General features: G+C 42.1%; 1 protein-coding gene across 1 annotated transcript; it reads right to left on the reverse strand.

Annotated features, from left to right (window-relative positions):
* Positions 1–4,319: 4,319 nt before the first annotated feature.
* MAP1LC3C (microtubule associated protein 1 light chain 3 gamma) lies at positions 4,320–20,872 on the reverse strand. Its single transcript, XM_075267811.1, has 4 exons — positions 20,815–20,872; positions 20,677–20,732; positions 20,160–20,266; positions 4,320–4,479 (listed from the first exon to the last, which is right to left on the reverse strand). The coding sequence occupies exons 1-4, from the start codon at positions 20,870–20,872 to the stop codon at positions 4,320–4,322; spliced, it is 381 nt and encodes a 126-aa protein (XP_075123912.1).
* Positions 20,873–21,118: the final 246 nt, after the last annotated feature.

Here is a 21,118-nt window from a genome sequence, read left to right on the forward strand (position 1 = left end):
GCACTGTTGACTTTACAGCGGTGTATAGAACCTTATGTGCCCAACTGATGAAAGGTCCTTTCTAAATAGTACCCCTTATTAATTATTACCCCTTGTATTAATAATGCCCCTAATAGTCCCTATATAAAGTCGCCATATTCTGACACATGTAACTTTTTTATACTTCCGTGTACGATGCATAGGGCATCTTTTTTTTTGCGAGGCCGGGTCTACTTTTCAGTTCTACCATTTTGGGGACTGTTTATTGCTTTGATCACTTTTTATTCAAATTTTTATTAGAGGCAAAACAGTAAAAAAACATCAGTTTGACACTTTTGACTTTTTTTTCCTGTTACGGTGTTTACTGTGCGGAAAAAATATTGTTATACAATTGTAGAGCGGGCGATTTAGGACACAGGGGTACCTAACGTGTAGGTGTTTCACAGTATTTACATACTTTGATATGTGTTCTAGGGACGGGGGGGGGGGGGTGATTTGAATTAATACTTTTTATTTTTTAATATTTTTATTTTTTAAATTTTATTTTTGTACTTATTAGACCCCCTAAGGGGTCTGATCAATAATACAATGCATCGCAAAAATCTGGCATTTCTATTGCAGGCTACATAGAGTAGCCTACAATAGAAAGTATGAAATTTCCCCAATGTGGGACTATAAAAGGATTATCTTATCTTATCTTATGTTATAGAATGACAGGCTGGAGAGCCTTCACAAGGTTACCGACTGTCATAAAAATGGACACAGGCCCCAAAGCTTGCTCCAGGTGCCTGCGATTGCCGGTAAAATGGCGCCTCAGTCAAAGCTGGCAGACACCAGTATTGTTTTGGATTGCTGGGGAAGGGTTGGAGTGCTGGGGGGGGGGGGGTGCTGGGGAAGGGGATGGTGGCTTTTGAATGTCTGCTAGCCCTTCCTTGGGCTTGAGGACTGTTTTTTTTCCACCCACTTGCAATTCTTACACTTGGGGGTTAATAGGAGCATTTCAGCCTGTAGTGCCCCTATTAACCCCCAAGTGCAGGCATTACAAGTGGGTGGGAAAAAAAACTGTCCTCAAGCCCAAGGAAGGGCTAGACAGACATTTAAAAAAAAAACCTCCCCCAGCACTCCATCATCATAAATCTAGTATTTATCCCCTATCCGTAGAATAGGGGATAAATACTTGAAAAATCACTATTTCTTCTGCAGAAGCTTACCTACTTCTGCTCTTCAGCCTGCGCAGCGGTCTTGTGAGACCACGTAGGACGCAGGCACACGTCGGGTGCGGGCCTGATTACGTTGCCACGTCACCCGGCGTGTGGGGAGGAGGGGGCGGAGTGGAGAGGGCGGTGTTATCAGGCAGAGAGCAGGCAGGGAGAGGACCTGCTCTCTGCAACGCGTGAGGGGCAGCCGCTGGAACAACGCTGCTAATAGGCGAGTTAAAGCAGCACTGTGTCCACAGGGCCGCTCCAATCCACCAAGACGGTGACGCTAAGCCAGTCCAGGACAGCTTGTCCTGGACTAGCTTAGGTCAGTAAAAATGCTGCCCCCCGTGGGGCCCCGGCATAGTGCTTCAGGTCGCCTCATGAGAGGTGCGTTGCTGCTCCTGAGACACTACCATATGGCTCATAGGTCATACTACCATATGGCTCTAGCAGTTTCCATCATTGAACTGCAGTGGATGCGGAGAAAATTGACATTTATCCATGATACATATTAAGCACATGGAGCACAAGGGCCAGGCACCGCTCTAGCTGATGAATCCACACCTCTTTTAAACTGCCGCTACAGTGAGATTGATCTAGTAACACTCATAAAAATACTTTTATAACACTTTTATAGTGGTTGCAAGTTCTCTCTCATTGTAGTGGAAGTATAAATGGATTGGGCAGGCGATAGACTCCCTTTAATGCTGTCTTTTATAAAAAAAAAAAAAAAAAAAGGACACCATACAGACATTACTCACTGTCGTGTGAATATAGCTTAACAGATAATGACAGTTTAACAATTAAGTTGAGTACAAGTCTGTTTTGGAATAAAGATTTTAGCAAAGAATTATGGAAATCACAGGATCGATAGATATGTTAATGATATAAAAATGGAAACAAAATATCTAACATATATCAATTATTTTGATTAGTGTATGAGCACCAAGCTCAGAAATACACACACTTGCATGCTTTGATATTCTATAAATGAGATTATTAATGGCTGTCTGTGCTTGCAAGTGTGAGCCTAAGGAAGGAGGAAGCATCTCTAGATTTGCATAAGACCTAGCTATTAGAGATGAGCGAACACTAAAATGTTCGAGGTTCGAAATTCGATTCGAACAGCCGCTCACTGTTCGAGTGTTCGAATGGGTTTCGAACCCCATTATAGTCTATGGGGAACATAAACTCGTTAAGGGGGAAACCCAAATTCGTGTCTGGAGGGTCACCAAGTCCACTATGACACCCCAGGAAATGATACCAACACCCTGGAATGACACTGGGACAGCAGGGGAAGCATGTCTGGGGGCATAAAAGTCACTTTATTTCATGGAAATCCCTGTCAGTTTGCGATTTTCGCAAGCTAACTTTTCCCCATAGAAATGCATTGGCCAGTGCTGATTGGCCAGAGTACGGAACTCGACCAATCAGCGCTGGCTCTGCTGGAGGAGGCGGAGTCTAAGATCGCTCCACACCAGTCTCCATTCAGGTCCGACCTTAGACTCCGCCTCCTCCAGCAGAGCCAGCGCTGATTGGCCGAAGGCTGGCCAATGCATTCCTAGTCAGTTTTGCTCAACTACACATCTGATGCACACTCGGCACTGCTACATCAGATGTAGCAATCTGATGTAGCAGAGCCGAGGGTGCACTAGAACCCCTGTGCAAACTCAGTTCACGCTAATAGAATGCATTGGCCAGCGCTGATTGGCCAATGCATTCTATTAGCCCGATGAAGTAGAGCTGAATGTGTGTGCTAAGCACACACATTCAGCACTGCTTCATCAAGCCAATACAATGCATTAGCCAGTGCTGATTGGCCAGAGTACGGAATTCGGCCAATCAGCGCTGGCTCTGCTGGAGGAGGCGGAGTCTAAGGTCGGACCTGAATGGAGACTGGTGTGGAACGATCTTAGACTCCGCCTCCTCCAGCAGAGCCAGCGCTGATTGGCCGAATTCCGTACTCTGGCCAATCAGCGCTGGCCAATGCATTCTATTAGCCCACACATTCAGCTCTACTTCATCGGGCTAATAGAATGCATTGGCCAATCAGCGCTGGCCAATGCATTCTATTAGCTTGATGAAGCAGAGTGTGCACAAGGGTTCAAGCGCACCCTCGGCTCTGATGTAGCAGAGCCGAGGGTGCACAAGGGTTCAAGTGCACCCTCGGCTCTCCTACATCAGAGCCGAGGGTGCGCTTGAACCCTTGTGCAGCCTCGGCTCTGCTACATCAGAGCCGAGGGTGCGCTTGAACCCTTGTGCACACTCTGCTTCATCAAGCTAATAGAATGCATTGGCCAGCACTGATTGGCCAGAGTACGGAATTCGGCCAATCAGCGCTGGCCAATGCATCCCTATGGGAAAAAGTTTATCTCACAAAAATCACAATTACACACCCGATAGAGCCCCAAAAAGTTATTTTTAATAACATTCCCCCCTAAATAAAGGTTATCCCTAGCTATCCCTGCCTGTACAGCTATCCCTGTCTCATAGTCACAAAGTTCACATTCTCATATGACCCGGATTTGAAATCCACTATTCGTCTAAAATGGAGGTCACCTGATTTCGGCAGCCAATGACTTTTTCCAATTTTTTTCAATGCCCCCGGTATCGTAGTTCCTGTCCCACCTCCCCTGCGCTGTTATTGGTGCAAAAAAGGCGCCAGGGAAGGTGGGAGGGGAATCGAATTTTGGCGCACTTTACCACGCGGTGTTCGATTCGATTCGAACATGGCGAACACCCTGATATCCGATCGAACATGTGTTCGATAGAACACTGTTCGCTCATCTCTACTAGCTATCAGTGTGAAGCAGAAAGGAAACAAAGTTATGCCATATACATTAGGGGCTTTTTTAAAAAAAAATGGTGCTAAGGAAGATTCTTCTTTGCTCAATTTTCAGGCCCAACTGAAAGGTGAAATCTGATGGTTTGCTTTAAACAGATTCTCACTAAAATAACTCAAAGTCTAATGCGAAATTCTTTATTACAATTATTTATGAAAGCAATATATAAAAATGATCTATAAATCCATTAAAGTTATTCAATTAAAATGAGGTTCAATTGTAATAAATAAAATATTCAGATAATGACAGTATATTTTCCATGATTAAATAAGGAATAAAATTATACATAAGCATACTCTCAACCAAACATCTCCTGGGATGCATAAGTCATGTATAAAAAGCCATCTTCATCCTTATTGTCCCTGTATAATTCAGACATAGTGAGAGACATACTGACAAGGTTCTTTTCATTCACCAGTATATATAATGCTTGTGTCGCTGATAAGTCCATTCGGTTTCTGAAAAAGAAACCAAAGATTAGCATAATGCAGTAGGATTTTCAGCAAAATCAAAATTCTCACAGAGGTGTCAGGAATCAAAATAAATGATCCCACTTGGATAATTTGCCAAGACCATTTCTCCCCCCATTTTTAGATTACCTAGTACAGTTGTACTAAATAAAAGTACAAAACACTATATATATATATATATATATATATATATATATATATATATATATATATATATACACACACACTCACCGGCCACTTTGTGGCATAGATTCAACAAGGTGCTGGAAGCATTCCTCAGAGATTTTGGTCCATATTGACATGATGGCATCACACAGTTGCCGCAGATTTGTCGGCTGCACATCCATGATGCGAATCTCCCGTTCCACCACATCCCAAAGATGCTCTATTGGATTGAGATCTGGTGACTGTGGAGGCCATTGGAGTACAGTGAACTCATTGTCATGTTCAAGAAACCAGTCTGAGATGATTCTAGCTTTATGACATGGCGCATTATCCTGCTGAAAGTAGCCATCAGATGTTGGGTACATTGTGGTCATAAAGGGATGGACATGGTCAGCAACAATACTCAGGTAGGCTTTGGCGTTGCAACGATGCTCAATTGGTACCAAGGGGCCCAAAGAGTGCCAAGAAAATATTCCCCACACAATGACACCACCACCACCAGCCTGAACCGTTGATACAAGGCAGGATGGATCCATGCTTTCATGTTGTTGACGCCAAATTCTGACCCTACCATCCGAATGTCGCAGCAGAAATCGAGACTCATCAGACCAGGCAATGTTTTTCCAATCTTCAATTGTCCAATTTCGATGAGCTTGTGCAAATTGTAGCCTCAGTTTCCTGTTCTTAGCTGAAAGGAGTGGCACCCGGTGTGGTCTTCTGCTGCTGTAGCCCATCTGCCTCAAAGTTCGACGTACTGTGCGTTCAGAGATGCTCTTCTGGCTACCTTGGTTGTAACGGGTGGCTATTTGAGTCACTGTTGCCTTTCTATCAGCTCGAACCAGTCTGGCCATTCTCCTCTGACCTCTGGCATCAACAACGCATTTCCGCCCACAGAACTGCCGCTCACTGGATGTTTTTTCTTTTTCGGACCATTCTCTGTAAACCCTAGAGATGGTTGTGCGTGAAAATCCCAGTAGATCAGCAGTTTCTGAAATACTCAGACCAGCCCTTCTGGCACCAACAACCATGCCACGTTCAAAGGCACTCAAATCACCTTTCTTCCCCATACTGATGCTCCGTTTGAACTGCAGGAGATTGTCTTGACCATGTCTACATGCCTAAATGCACTGAGTTGCCGCCATGTGATTGGCTGATTAGAAATTATGTGTTAACGAGCAGTTGGACAGGTGTACCTAATAAAGTGGCCGGTGAGTGTATATATATACCAAAAGTTTGGACACACCTTCTCATTCAAAGAGTTTTCTGTATTTTCATGAACAATTGTGGAAAATACAATCTAAATCTAGGCCATCTCTTCTGTCACGAGTGTACCTTCCAAAGAGACAAATACTAGTGACAAGTAATAAATACTCTCCACTACTCTGGGGATGGTATGGGGTATAGAACACTTGCTGCATCCCCACAACTTCTGTTATTTCTGTCATTACCTGTCCTGTATAATGAGTTCCATTATCACTTTGGTGTCAAGGATCCTAAACTTCTTTGAGTAGCAGTTTATCTGATGTCTTGTTTGTGGTGGCTTTCTTCACCAGAAATGCCTCAGGCCATCCTGAAAACAGATCAATACTCCAAGCAAGTGCTCATACCTTCCCACCTTTGTGGACTGTATACAGTTAACCAACAATCTCTGGAAGGGATTCGTGGAGTTCTTCTGAGAAACCTTTTAGTTTTTGCCCTACATTGTGTTTGACACATATTATGCAGACTTACCAGTTAGATACTGATGCTAAAACCTGCAGCTACCTATCATCTGTTCATCAGGTTACACATTGCACTTGAGCTGCTTATGCCATCTTTGGGAACAATGCTCTTGGTAAACATATACTCTTACCATTGGCCATCAGGACTTGTTCTTTTTTATTATTATTATTTATTTTTTCCCCCTCATTTCAGTTCCCAAGCCTTCTTTGCCTTCTGAGCCAGCTTGGTCCTGTGTTATTTTTAGAACCTAAAAGCTGAGAGTTTTGGTCCAGTATGGTCACCACCTGTGTTGAGGCAGGTTTCCTAGGCTTTGGATAAAGTTTCTAGTTTACAGAAAATAAAATGCCAACAAAAGAAAACCCTGGCTTGTCTAACACCTACTAAACATTAAACATCCATAGTAATATATGAAGTGAAGGAGCTGCGTCTTACCACTATCTGTGGCTTCTATGGAGGTGCAAGATCTTGCCTCCGGACCGAAGAGGAAATCAGCTGATGAAGATGAATGAAAAGAGATGATCTGCGGACACTCCTCGAGCCTTAAAACATTCGTAGCTTTATTCCATATAAGTTAAAAAATAGTATACACAAGGTGTCCAAAGGAAAATACACACAGTGCGTTAAAAGAGCACGCTTACGCGTTTCGGGGTTGCCCCCTTAATCCTAGCATTAATCCTAGCTATGATTAAGGGGGCAACCCCGAAACGCGTAAGCGTCCTCTTTTAACGCACTGTGTGTATTTTCCTTTGGACACCTTGTGTATACTATTTTTTAACTTATATGGAATAAAGCTACGAATGTTTTAAGGCTCGAGGAGTGTCCGCAGATCATCTCTTTTCATTCATCTTCATTAAACATCCATAACTAGCAGCTGGAAGCTCACCCTGCCAGGCTCATTAAAAAAAACCTTTATTCGGCAACCTTTTGCTCACTTGTGTCTCTCTCACAGACTGGATTTTCTTTGACCCGCAGGCAGGGAGAGAGTTCCCCTCTTAACTTCTCTTAAATACCCACCTTCTTTAATTAATTAGCAGGTGAAGGCCTCTGCCATCACATAAAAGAAAAATCTAGGAGAAATATACTTCCCCCTCCACAACCAATCTTGCACAAGTAAAAAAAGAACAACCTATGTGATCATCCAATTATGGAAGATCAATAAAAACTGCGCTAACCTGAGATAGCATAAAAATATTTTTATTTCGAACACACTATATGTGTGGTCGAAATAAAAATATTTTTATGCTATCTCAGGTTAGCGCAGTTTTTATTGATCTTTCATAATTGGATGATCACATAAGTTGTTCTTTTTTTCAGTGTATTGTTCCCTACGGGTGAACTAGTCTAAACTGCAGCTCTGGAAAACCAGTTTTTTGAATAATCAACCCTCTAATCTGACTAAACAGATCAGCTCGGTGCAACCCCTTGTAATCTTGCACAAGTGTCCCCATAATTTTTTACATTGTTTTATGGTTTTAATTGAGCAGTGGTACAGTTCTCCACCAATACTATTATACTAGCAGGTACTTGTAAATCTGAAAAAGGCATGTTTACACAACAGCGATTGCCCAGTTCTCACAGGAGTTTGTGCTCCATAGTCAAGCTGACCAATTCTCAGGCTCACGACAGATTTGGCATGCTAGTCTTTTGAAATAGAATATTCCTGCCAGATTTGACTAAAAGGTTTCAGGAGATCACAAACATAAGTGTCAAGTGCTGCCAAAGAAACTCCACCAAGTGCACGGACCATGGGTGCAACTAGGTTTTGCTTGTTTAGAGTGGTCTGTCTAGATGTGGTCTTTGGGCATGTGGCCAAAAGAAAATGTAGGCTTACTGCAGGCATACTGCCACTGAAACGTTAAAAACACTGCTCAATATTTGTTTTGTAAAAAATTTAGTGTTTTGTGTGTTTTTATCCTGTCTTGTTTGTCACTTCCCTGTCGATCAAGAGTTAACTCCCTGTAAAAGGGGGTGGGATGGGGGGTGGGGGACTCACCTCAGTGAAACTTGTCTATGTCTGCTTTATGCTTGCAATGCTTCATGCTTTGCTGTTGTTAAAGTCGCAGTAACATTAATATGCATTACTTGTTTTATGTGGATTGATATTCCATATTCCCTGTCCAGAAGATTGTTGGGTTGTATACTTGATCATTCACACAGCCAGAACTTAAGATGTCAGTGTAGGATACTATTTATGTTATTGTTGAAAAAGTCTTGTCCATAGTGCAGATTGGGATTAATGCTGGCTGGTTGGATTGGAATATGAAGGTTAAGGTTTTGTTAAAGTGAAAGATCCAGGTTGCACCTAGAAAGTACTGGATTGAGTCCTGTGATAAATTCTGCTAGTCTGTATGCTAGTATGCTAGTCTCTAGTATGCAGATTCACTGTGACCATTCACTGTGATTTGACAGTGGGAAAACCCATTTGGGTGTTTATTGAAGGGAACAAATCACATCATCCAATGGTTGCAGTCTTCAGGTGTTCTCAAATTGATAATGTTATAAATGTTGGCAATTTATGGGTTGTCTGTGGATAGAAATTTGCTATCAAGCCACCATTCTTGCCCCTCCTTGAGGCATTCATCTCGTTTCATACAGAACAATAATAGACATTTTGTCTGTTAAGGATATTACACAACGGAGGAATCAGAGACAGGGGTCACAACCCTTGACTGATTGCTATGGGAACTGCCCTCACCAAGTCAGAAAGGGAAGGTGAATCAGTAAGATTTAGTCCCAAATTTGCAATGAAGGACTTGGGTGAGAGCAGAAAACGGAAAGATGGCTGTTAGGGACCCGCCAAGATTTTGAGACGAGGAAAAATGCCTCAATCTGGGTGTAGAGATAGAAGAAATTTAAAAGGGAGGAATGGATAAAGAAACATGGCTTTTTGTCGTAAGTCGAAGCATAATTACAACTAGCTTCAAAATACGACCCTCTCTCAGGATGTTATTCTGATTCTGAGGAGGAGAACCTTAAGTTCCCTAGAGCACCCAGTAGGGTTCAGTTTCAGAAAGATGATAGGTTTCTGTATCACATTGCTATGATTGGTGGTGTATGTACAGTTATAGCACAGGTGTCTAGTACACCAGGTGAACATGAAGGAACATGTGTACTCTGTATATGAGGGGTAAAAAAAACCCTGAAGTCAGAATGAACAATTTACAGTGGCTAGTGAGTGTATTTCCTGATGGTTATAAAAAAAAATACAACAGGTTTCCAGAAAGCTTGGAGAAGGGTACAAGCAGCGCCGCACCTCCCATGAGGCGACCTGAAGCGACCGCTTCAGGCGGCGTTATGCCAGGGCCCCAGGGAGGGTGACATTTTTGCTTACCTAAGCCAGTCCAGGACAAGCTGTCCTGGACTGGCTTAGCATCGAGCGGTGGTTTGGGGAGGCCACTGGAGCAGCGCTGCTCCAGCAGCCTCCCCTCACGCTCAGGCAGAGAGCAGGTCCTCTCCGTGCCTGCTCTTTGCCTGCGAACAGTGCTAAGCCCCGCCCCTCGCTCCGCCATGCCCCCTCCGCTCCGCCTCCTCCTCTCGGGAGGGGGGGGGCGGCTTTTTATAGTTCGCCTCGGGCGGCGAAAGGTGTAGGTTCACCCCTGGGTACAAGTGATATGTAATGATTGTTTCTTAGTTTGATTTATCATCTTGGTGCACTGTACTAGTAGGTGCTCCATTTTTAGATTGAATTAAGAAAGTTCCAACTGATGTGGCTGCTGGAATAGAGCCAATTTGAGAAGGGGAGGATCTCCAAGGGAGGAGGCCATGGATAAGTATTATGCTAAATTAGTATATTTATTTTGATGTTACAGTCCTGGCATTCTGAGGGTGAAGATACTTGTTTGCTCCAATACGTAGATGATTTGCTTCTGTGTACTACGAGTAAAGAGCTTTGTTTAAAACAAACTTTCACAAATTATCACTTCTCTGGTGATAATGTTACATCAGGTGATAATGTTACATCAGGAAGGATGTAAAGTTTCTAAAGAAAAAATACAGGTTACCAGACCTAAGGTGGTGTTTTTTTTGGGTGATTGCATTTCTCAACAGACTAAACATTTCATCCAAGAGAGAAAAAAAGTTAATTAGTTGACAGAACCCAACCCCAGTTAGGGAATTTCTGGGGTTAGTGAGTTATTGTAGGGATTAGATAATAACGACTTCTACCTTTATGTAGCTGCTATTTGATGTTTTAGCTAAAAGAAAAAAAAAAAAAAGAAAAACCGATTGTCAGTACCAGCCTTAGGAATACCTAGTTATGAGCAGGTATTTAAATTGTTTTGTCATGAAAATGCTGGACATGACAAAGGTGGTTTGACATAATTCCATGGAAAAAATATGTCCTTGTACCGTGTTAGCCAGTGAATATGAAATGAAAGAAATTTTTTGAGAGAAGTCCTCAGTAGTTGATACCTTTTTTTAATGGCTAACAAACAGTTTTTTGATGACATATCGAGCTTTCGGGACTACTATAAAGGTCCCTTCATCAGGATGGTATAACACAATTTCTGAAGGTAGGCATATATATACACAGAGAAATGGAGTGTTAGATGCAAAATAGATGGAGAACAGAACACCATGTAAATAAACAATGAAAAAACGAAAAAACATATATAACAGTTCACAGGAAAGTTCTCTGGGTTTATGGCTTCTTTGATCAGTGACGTGGTGTCTAGTGGTTGTAAAACGTCATAAAACCCTGGGCCTGGTTTAAACCCCTCTGAAGCGTGTTAAAGGTCGTCATGAGTTTAATCTCCCATATGAGGCGATCTTTTCTGCTCTTGAAATTCCCTCTCAGTACCAGGATCTTCATATCCTGGGTCATGTTATGACTTTCATTGCAGAAGTGTTTTGGCACAGGGAGGTCCAGTCTCTGTTCTCTAATCGTATGTCTGTGTGAGTTCATCCTCACATGTGTGAGTACACATGTCTTGTGTACTAAGTGTCCTGAAGGTCTGTATGTAAGTGAGACAGGACATCTTTTCATTTTCACAATTTTAAAAATACCGCAAATTTCATCGGGTGGCGGTGTAAAGACTTGACTTATTCTGTTGAGTTCATGTTTGGGTACCAAGTACATTTTCTCTGCATGATTCATAATTTGTTAAAAAACAAATTATTAATGGAATTGCAAATCCCAATAGTGGACCTATGAATACACCTGTGATTCACTAAGCGCTTCTTTTTCTTTATGCAGATTGTTTTATCACACAGCCTACTTTACGGCACTTCTTTAGTATCTTTTTTTTTATTTTTTTTTTTTTTTTATGTAGATTGTGAGCCCCACAGGAAAAAGTTATTTTGTAAGAAAATTGCTAGAAAATACTGACACGCATTTATCACACAAACCCGATAATATTGTTTGGTGTTATGCTTGTTGGCAAAAACTGTATGATGACCTCTTTCTACGCTTTCCACACATCAGGTTTATTGAAGGCTTACCAATGTACATTTTTCCCTATTAGTATGTCTTTGGAATATGGAAGGGAAATCCATGCAAACACGGGGAGAACATACAAACTCCTTGCAGTTGGTTTTCTGCCCTTGGCGGGATTTGAACACCAGGACTCCAGCGCTGCAGGGCTGCAGTGCTAACCACTGAGCTACTGTGTGGCCCCCCTTTAGTATCTTTTTCTGTCGTTCCTTTAGCAGAATTCATCCTTTCAAGATGTTTAAGGCAATTTCGCTTATAGAGGCTATTAAATCATCGCTAGCATGACGCAAAATAGATAGCGTTTTTAAGAGAGCCCAATTACGGCATAATCTCTCCGACATCTTGCAGCTGCTACATAGTCGGCCTAGAATGCGCTTAACCTTCTAAATTTCACTTTTTAAAAGTATTTTTCTTTAAAATATACCGTATTTTTCGGACAATAAGATGCACCTAGGTTTTAGAGGAGGAAAATAGGGGAAAAAAATTTTGAAGCAAAAAATGGTAAAATATTTAATATATGGGAGTTGTAGTTTTGCAACAGCTGCAAGGCCACATTGACAGGTGACCCTGCAGCTGTACGGGGATGCATAGAGTGTTTTTTTTTTTTTTTGCGGGGACAGAAGTACTTTTTAGTTATACCATTTTGGGGAATGTCTATTGCTTAGATCAGGGCTGCCGATAGGCCAGTACTACCGCTACTGGCGTCAGGGGCCTGGCCAAATTGAAAAATGGGGGGGGCCTGGTTTTGGCCCGCCACCGTGTGCCGGAGCCCGTAGCAGTCATTGTGTATGTCCTATTTCAACTCAGATCTGCATCCAGAGGACGCAGATCTGAGTTGAAGACATACACTCCTCGCTTCGCCGCTGCGTGCCTCTCTCGCTGACACATATGCGGCTGCAGCAAGGAGCTGACCTGTGTCAGCTCCTCGCTGCCGCCACTGCTACTGGCTTGTAGACGCGATGTGATGACGTCACATCGCATCTACAACTGTGCGCCAGTGAGAGAGAGGCGCGCAGACAGCTGCGAGGGAACGAAGGAGAACGTAAGAGTAATGTTGTGTACGCTGAGGTGGAACGTGAAACTGGGGGCAGATGAAGGAGAGGATGGCATGACACTGGGGGCAGAGATGGAGAGGACGGCATGACACTGGGGGCAGAGATGGAGAGGACGGCATGACACTGGGGGCAGAGATGGGGGGACATGAATCTGGGGGCAGAGATGTGGAGACATGAATCTGGGGGCAGAGATGGAGAGGACGGCATGACACTGGGGGCAGAGATGGAGGGGACATGAATCTGGGGGCAGAGATGGAGGGGACATGAATATGGGGGCAGAGATGGAGGGGACATGAATATGGGGGCAGAGATGGAGGGGACATGAATATGGGGGCAGAGATGGAGGGGACATGAACATGGGGGCAGAGATGGAGGGGACATGAACATGGGGGCAGAGATGGAGGGGACATGAACATGGGGGCAGAGATGGAGGGGACATGAATCTGGAGGCAGAGATGGAGGGGACATGAATCTGGGGGCAGAGATGGAGGGGACATGAATCTGGGGCAGAGATGGAGGGGACGGCATTACACTGGGGGCAGAGATGGGGGGACATGAATCTGGGGGCAGAGATGTGGAGACATGAATCTGTGGGCAGAGATGGAGGGACATGAATCTGGGGGCAGAGATGGAGGGGGAGACATGAAACTGGGGGCAGATGAAGGGTGTATATGAAGCTGGGGGAGAGATAGAGGGGGTACATATAATTTACAGGTGACTGTAGGAGGATTATACTGTGTGCGGGCACATGAAAAATTAATGAGAATGGGCGGAGTCAACATAAAAGTAGGTGGGGCTAAATTTGCCACGGTGCGCAAAGCGCGCCGCACAATTTGTCCCTCTTTTGGTTCTTCAAAAGTTGGGAGGTATGGGTACAGGGGGCAATGGAAAGATGTTAGAAGGGGGGGGGGATTGTTGGGGCATCGGGTGTGCGGCACTGTGGAGAGGGAACTGGGGCAATAATATATAATATATAAGTTTTTAGCTGGAGAACTACAAAGCACACAATACCTCCAAAGGTATGTGTGCTTTGTATTAATAATGATGTAGGCTGCTATGTTACTAGCATAGCAGCCTGTTTGGGGGTGGGACTTTCACTTTAAAGGAGTGTTCACATTGTGTTTTTGGCCTCCCTTGCTGGGATACGTTGGTAACCAGTCACAATCAGCTCCCCACTTATCCCTGCATGGAGAACTGCAGGCCCCCCTTTTTTTTTTTTTTTTTTTTAATGGTCAGTTCTTCGTGCAGGGATAAGTTGACAGCGGATTCTGACTGATTACCAACGTATCCCGGCAAGGGAGGCCAAAAACGCAATGTGAAAAAGCCCTGAGGATTTATTAGGAGAGCTCTTATAAATGGTGTTGGCTCTCTATAGGCGCTTTCACACGTAGCAGATTTTACCTGCAAATAGAATCTGATTAAGCCTTGTAATGCTGCTAAATAAAGGGAAATGTAATACAGAATTGGTATGTCGCAAAATAAGGTCGTTTTAAAATGGCGAGGGGGGCCCAGACACTTAGGCTGTATGGGGCCCCAAAATTCCTGATGGCGGCCTTGGCTTAGATCACCTTGTATTGAAAAAAAACCTGGTGGTTTATGATATATGATTTTATATATATATATATATATATATATATATATATATATATATATATATATATTCTAGGGACAGGAGGTGATTTAGAACTTTTATTTATTTCATATTTTTAAAGCTTTTTTTTTTTTTTTTTTTTTTAACTATTTTATTCCCCCCCGGGGGGCTTGAACCTGCGGTCACTTGATTGCAAGTCCCATAGACGGCAATACAACTGTATTGCCGTGTATGGGACATTCTGTATACTAGTATTACGGCTGAACATAGACCCAGCCACAGTACTAATATAGCAGTGACAGGCCTGGGAGCCTTCATTAGGCTCCCTGCTGTCACCAGAACAGGTCGGCTCTTACGATATCGCCGTGCAAGGGCCGGCCTGCAACTTCACAGGTACGGGGCCGGTGGGGACCGGCCCCGGGGGAGAAGGGGCCACCGATATTGACCCGAGGGATAGACGCTGGCACAGGTGCCGGGGCCTGAGACATCGCTACGCTCCTCTGCCCTGCATGAAGCCAGCTGCTGGCTTCATGCAGGGCAGAGGAGCGCAGCGATGTCTCAGGCCCCAGCGTCTATCCCTTGCCGGCATCCGCCTCTCTATTAGAGCGGATGCCAGGCGCCACATTCGGACTATAAGACGCACCCTTCTTTTTCCCCCAAATTTTGGGGAAAAAAGTGCGTCTTATAGTCCGAAAAATACGGTACACAGCCTGCAGAGACGGTTTTAAGAACCCCGGACTTAAACTGAGGTGCTTGGGGGTGGTAGCCCTTAAATCTACAAGCAGGTGCCCATAAGGCTTACACGTAGCATCCTCAAAAGCTTCCAAGAAGAAATGTGTTTTCCCAGGATACATCTGTCTCGCTAATGTTAGAATTTGCAATTTTTTCACGAGGGTTATTAAAGAGAACCATGTACTTTGTGTACTTATCATTCTCTTTTTTTACCCTGGCAAAATATGTTCTGTACCAGATACAAAATACTTAGATTTCTATGATGCACGTACTTGGTAAATGCTTTTTCGAGCTCATTGTTTACACTAGCGGATCATCAACAACAGTCAAATTTACCTTGTCGGGCGGGAATAGCTCATCATCTACGAAGGTATTTGGTAATCCTTCAATAAATCTGATGTGTGGAAAGTGTAGAGAGAGGTCATCATACAGTTTTTGCCAACAAGCATAAAACCAAAACAATATTATCGGGTCTGTGTGATAAATGCCTAATACAACGCTTGAATACTGAAATTAGCGGTATTTTACACAGCTCTGACTTACCGGATGATGTGAAAATTAAAAGATACATGGATATAATGCAAAGGTACTTGGTTCTTGCTAAGCAGAGTGCTAAAGAGCTAGCTACTTTACACCTTGTTAACCAGTCTGAGCCTGATCATCAACAATTGCATCAACACCCGCTAATAAAAGCGATTTGATTCATGAGATTGTAACGCATGTTAACCCCCATTTTAAGAAAAATGTTGAACTTTTGTTAAGTAGGATGATGCAGAGTGGTGACGTTGCAACCTGGAATGATAAAGGTGAATTTATTTTCAAGGGCAACGTTGATCCTAGCTCTATCATGCTGGACCTTGTGTGCAAAGCCATAGGCTCTCAAGAAACAAAGCCCCTCCTGGTTGGGATGCGTTTATGCTGGCCATGGCCAACATAAATATACCTTCTACTGTTGTAGGTAATTCATCTACGAGAGAAATTCTAGATGGTTTAAAAACAAACCTGGTTGAGTCTCCTGTAAATGTCACCCCTAAGCGCCATCTCCTGGTCAAACCCTCCTCAGCTATTGGTGTTGTGTTACAAAAGCCAGCTTATTTCCGAAACAACGCGTTCCTTTCATACTACAAGCTTCTTGGTTAAGCTTGTAAATTGTAAATACTGTTCATGTGTATATTATGATACATTGTAACTGCGTATTATTATATAATGTAACTCGGATTTGTTGAATAAAGTTATTAAAACATTGCATTTTTCCTGTGTTTAATCCCTATTCAAGCTAATAACTTACTCTGAAAATACACTCCCTTCACATCTATAGCGCGACACCTAGCCATTATCATTCTAATTCCATCAGCCTATAGCAACACAGCTAGCTATAACACCCTAAGGGCTCGTTCACATCTGCGCCCATTCTCTGTTCATGCAGGTTTCCGTTTCCTGCACAAAACTGAGCAGGAGACTGAAACCTGCAGGACTCTTTCATACCCATTCATTTGAATGGGTTTGAAAGATGTCCGGCCGTGAGCGCCGGTGAGCGTTTTATGCTCTCCGCCGCGAAACCGTTTTTTTTAAATCGGACACAGAGTCGGACATGCAGTACTTGATGAAACATGTGGATTCTATACAACTTGCCTCTGAACAGTTCCACATGCCAGAGGATTAGATACGCACATCTGCACACAGTTCCACATGCCAAAGGATTAGATACGTGCTTCTGCACAAAGTACCACATGCCAGAAGATTGGATACGTGCGTCTTCACACAATACCACACACCGGAGGATTGGATATGCGCCAATACACACAAACACCACAGGATTAGATATGCTCTTCTACACACAATTCCACATGCTCGAGGATTAACTACGCGAGTCTTCACACAGTACCACATGCCGGAGGATTAGATACGTGTGTTTATACACAGTTCCATATGCTGAAGGATTAGATACGTGCATCTGCACACAGTTCCACACGCCGGAGGATTAGATACGCACGTCTTTACACAATACCACACAATGGAGAATTAGATACGTGCCACTGCACACAATACCACACGGCGGAGGTTTAGATACACATTACTGCACACAATACTACATGGGGAGGGTTAGATACACGCATCTGCACACAGTACCACACGCCAAAGGATTAGATACGCATGTCATCACACAGTACCACACGCGGAGGACTAGATACTTGCGTCTATACACAGCTACACATGCCGCAGCATTAGATATGGACGTCTGCGCATAGTTACACATGCCAGAGGATTAGATACACACGTCTGTACACAGTACCACAAGCTGGAGGATTAGATACACAAGTCAGCACACAGTACGACACGTCAGAGGATTAAATATGCAGTCTACACACAGTACCAAGCACCAGAGGATTAGATACACCCATCTTCACACAAAACCACATGACAGAGGATTAGATATGCGCCACTACACACAATACCACATGCCAGAGGATTGGATATGCGCCACTGCACACATTACCACTCCCCAGAGAATTAGATATGCACCAATGCACACAGTACCACACAAGGGAGGATTATATACGCACTACTGCACACAGTACCACACGGCAGAGGATTAGATACACTTCACTGCACACAGTACCACACGCTAAACGATTAGATACGCACAACTTCACACAGTACCACATGCCCGTGGAATAGATAAGTGCATTAGCACACAGTACCTCACGCCGGAGGATTAGATACACGACTCTGCACAGAGTACCACATATTAGAGCTTTACTCCAGGTATCCATAGCATCCCAGCCATTTTTCTTCACTACTTTTTTTTTTTTTTTTTTAAATGTAGATTGTGAGCCCCACATAGAGCTCATAATGTACATTTTTCACTATCAGTATGTCTTTGGAATATGGGATGGAAATTCATGCAAACACAGGGAGAACATACAAACTCCTTGCAAATGGTCTTTTTGCCCTTGGCGGGATTTGAACACTAGGATTCCAGTGCTGCAGTGCTAACCACTGAGCTACCGTGTGTCCCCTCTTCACTACTTTTTGTCAGCTTTAAAGGGGCATGGTGCTGTGGATCCAGGTCTCTATAACAACCGATCGCAGGTTTTTCACTGATATCCCCATGATGCTTATGGACACACACAAATGATATACAAAATACACCAGTGCAAAACTGGACAATTTTTATGGGGTCACTACACAAACAAAAAATAAAATACACCCGTGTGAAGCCGGGTCCTCCTGCTAATATATATATATATATATATATATATATATATATATATATATATATATATATATATATACACATGCACATTGGCTGTTATAATGCCTCCCTTATTATAAGCCTATTAAAAATAATTTTTCCCTTATAAATGGTCTGCCTTATGTTTCTTCTAATAATAGCTCCCCATGTATATATTAATTTCCTCTTATTATAGTCCCTTATATAGTTTTCTCCGTTATCGATAACAGTCTTCCCCTTATAAAAATCCACCTTATATATAGAATAGTTCCTCTCTTATACATAATAGCCCCTTATATAACAGTCTCCCCCTTATAAGAGCCAACCTTATATATAGTAGTTCCCCTTATATATAATAGTTCATCTCCTATAATAGCTTCCCTTATATATAACAGTTCCCCCTTGTAATAGCCCCCTTATATATAATAGTCCCCCCATATATATGTCATATCTTATAATAACTCACTTATATATAACAGTCTTCCCCTTATAAATAATAGTTTCCCCTTATTTATAATAGATTCAATCTTATAATAGCCTCACCTATTTGTAAAAGTTCTTCCCTTTATATGGGGAGGGGGGATACAATTATACTATTATTTATGATGGGGCTATAAGGGGGAACTATTATTCATAATGGTGCTTTTTTAAGGTAGAAGCTACAATGTATGAGGGGACTAATATAATGGGGAACAATTATATACAAAAGCTCCCCCCTATAATGGGGGAACAATTATATACAAAAGCTCCCCCCATGTCTTATAATAATCACCTTCTATGTGCGTATCCCCTTATATATAGTATCGTATAATGTATGTGAATGTATTGTACATGTATTGTGAAGGGGGTCTTATGTACCATTTTTATTTAAATGCCTTAAGTACATGTTATGTTCTATAAAGTATAAATGGGCAGGGCATAGAGCCCCAAAAATTCATGGGACACACTTGCCAGGCATTGCCACCTAATGGTAAATATTACATTGTGATTTGTACAGCATCCAACATACTGGATGTCATTTGGATAATGGGGAAAATCTAGAGAGGGTGCAGTAGTGAATAAATACACCACTTACAAAACATGGCAAATACCGCATGTGGTTTCAGTGTGGTTTTGAACTCTAAGTCGCAATGTGTGAAATAGACATAGTGATCATTCACACAGTGCAGTTAAAACTGCAACAAATATGGCAGAGGTTTTTTTTGTTTGCTTGATTTTTTTTTTGTTTGCTTGATTTTTTTTTTTGTTTTTTTAGTTTGCTTGATGATATTTTTAGTTTTTTTTTTAGCTGGTGAAATATGTTAAAATGTGCTCCAATCAAAATGGCAAGTAGCATTTTCCAAAGCAGCTTTAAATGAAGGGAAAAGTATAAAGAAAGGACTTATACAAACCAAAGTGAATATCTCCCCCACTAACAACAAATGCTCAGTATGTGCCCAGACAACAATACCATATACACTAGCAGATGCATATGTCCAAAATCCAGGGTGGGAATCTAGAAGGCATGAAATCCAAATGGAGACCCCCTCCCCTACCAAATTAATTCAAACAATAGACTCCTTCATTTTCTTAGTACTTACTCCCTAGGTCTTCACTTCAGAGCACAACCACACAGCCAAGTGTCTGGAGTCTGTGTGACGTGCTGCTATACTACAACTCAGAACCATTTACTAAGTTTACGAATTGCAAATACACAACATATTCTAGATAATTTATAACAATACCAAGTAAACATACCTGATAAGATTTACAAACCGGGACATGGAAAGATCATGAGGAACAAGAAATTTGGTTTTATAAAGGAGAGGTAGGTATTTTTCTTTTTGATATCGCTCTACAATGACCTAAAATAAAAGAATAGAATTAAAATGTGTTGTTAACCTTAAGGCTGTTGTGGAAACGCAGCTTTTATTTGTTGCAGGTTTTGCTGTGTGGTTTTTTTTTTTAAGATAAAGCCAAGAATGGCTACAAAAGGAATGAGAAATGAATAGGACATACTTATTTTTCTCCCTTCTGCTCAATACATACCTGGCTTTGACTAAACAAACAAACAAACAGAAAAACTAGCAAAATCAACAACAAAAAAGGTGCATATCCGTAACTTAAGGCCTCAGCCGTAAACAGAAAATGTCATAAAACAAGAAAGAGCTAAAAAAAAAAACTAGTATCTATGTGGAACATGAATTTAAGAAAACTAGTCCAAAAAATTTTACCAGAAAATATTTTTAGATTAGAACATCAGAAAACAAGTTACCGGGACTTTAGTAGGATACTTTGCCTTTATACCAATGACTTCTGACTTTCTTGTTTCTGTTGAAAATAAAAATAACAAGAAAGTAAGGAGAACTATGTATTAATCTGATAGTTTGTATGATATAATTATGTATTTTACCTATACTTTTCCTTTGTTTGAATGGTTTAAATGTTTGAACTTTTGGATTAGACTGCATTTTGTTCACAAATGAGCTGTAAATATGCATGTATATATCAGAAATAGTTCATTTCTGCTCTCCCTACCAATTCACCAATTATAACCTGCATTCAGCATGCTATCAGGTGGCCAAAAAAATGTGTAACTCAACTCAGGTGATTGTAGCTTTAACAGAACATGAATCTAGGTTTGCACTTGCATAATGTTAGGGTGCATTCACATGATTCAGTGAGGGTGGTAACACACAATAATCCACATTTAATAA

This window comes from Leptodactylus fuscus, chromosome 3, assembly GCF_031893055.1.
Source record: "Leptodactylus fuscus isolate aLepFus1 chromosome 3, aLepFus1.hap2, whole genome shotgun sequence".
NCBI lineage: Eukaryota > Metazoa > Chordata > Amphibia > Anura > Leptodactylidae > Leptodactylus > Leptodactylus fuscus.

Coding starts and splice junctions, on each gene's coding strand:
- MAP1LC3C (XM_075267811.1), bottom strand. CDS start 20,872: ATGCAGTCTAATCCAAAAGTTCAAACATTTAAACCATTCAAACAAAGG. Junction 20,733..20,814: donor CAAACAAAGGAAAAGTATAG/GTAAAATACATA, acceptor TATTTTCAACAG/AAACAAGAAAGTCAGAAGTC. Junction 4,480..20,159: donor CGGTTTGTAAATCTTATCAG/GTATGTTTACTT, acceptor TTTCTTTTTCAG/AAACCGAATGGACTTATCAG.